The sequence below is a fragment of the Trypanosoma theileri genome, assembly GCF_002087225.1.
Source record: "Trypanosoma theileri isolate Edinburgh chromosome Unknown TM35_Tth_263_V1, whole genome shotgun sequence".
NCBI classification, from domain to species: domain Eukaryota; phylum Euglenozoa; class Kinetoplastea; order Trypanosomatida; family Trypanosomatidae; genus Trypanosoma; species Trypanosoma theileri.
Window position 1 is genome coordinate 1 of NW_021640105.1, and position 305 is coordinate 305.

The window sequence follows — 305 nt, forward strand, 5'->3', positions numbered from 1 at the left end:
TGATAAAGACCAGAAAGAGCAAAAGAAGGCTGCGGAAGGGCCGGGAACAGAGGCGAGTGAGAAAGAAATAACTAAGGAACGTCAAGATACTGCAGTGGGTAAGATAGATGATCCTACTGGAAAACTTCAGGGAATTCAAACACAAATATCATCTGAAACCGCCCCAAGTTCTTCTTCGTCTGTTGATTCTTCTGCACCACGTGCTGGTGGCCCAACAAAAAGTGAAGAAACCTTATCTAAGCAGAGTGAGAGTGGTGGTCCCGCACAAGATACTAGTAACCAAAACGATAAACGTCAAGGTGACA

The 305-nt window shown here is 44.9% G+C and overlaps 1 protein-coding gene across 1 annotated transcript; it reads left to right on the forward strand.

Annotated features, from left to right (window-relative positions):
• On the forward strand, positions 1–304 carry TM35_002631000 (uncharacterized protein; the record flags this gene model as incomplete). Its single annotated transcript, XM_029032059.1, has 1 exon — positions 1–304. A coding segment is annotated over one exon (304 nt), but the record flags the coding sequence as incomplete, so codon positions are not given.
• Between the last annotated feature and the right edge of the window lies 1 nt (position 305).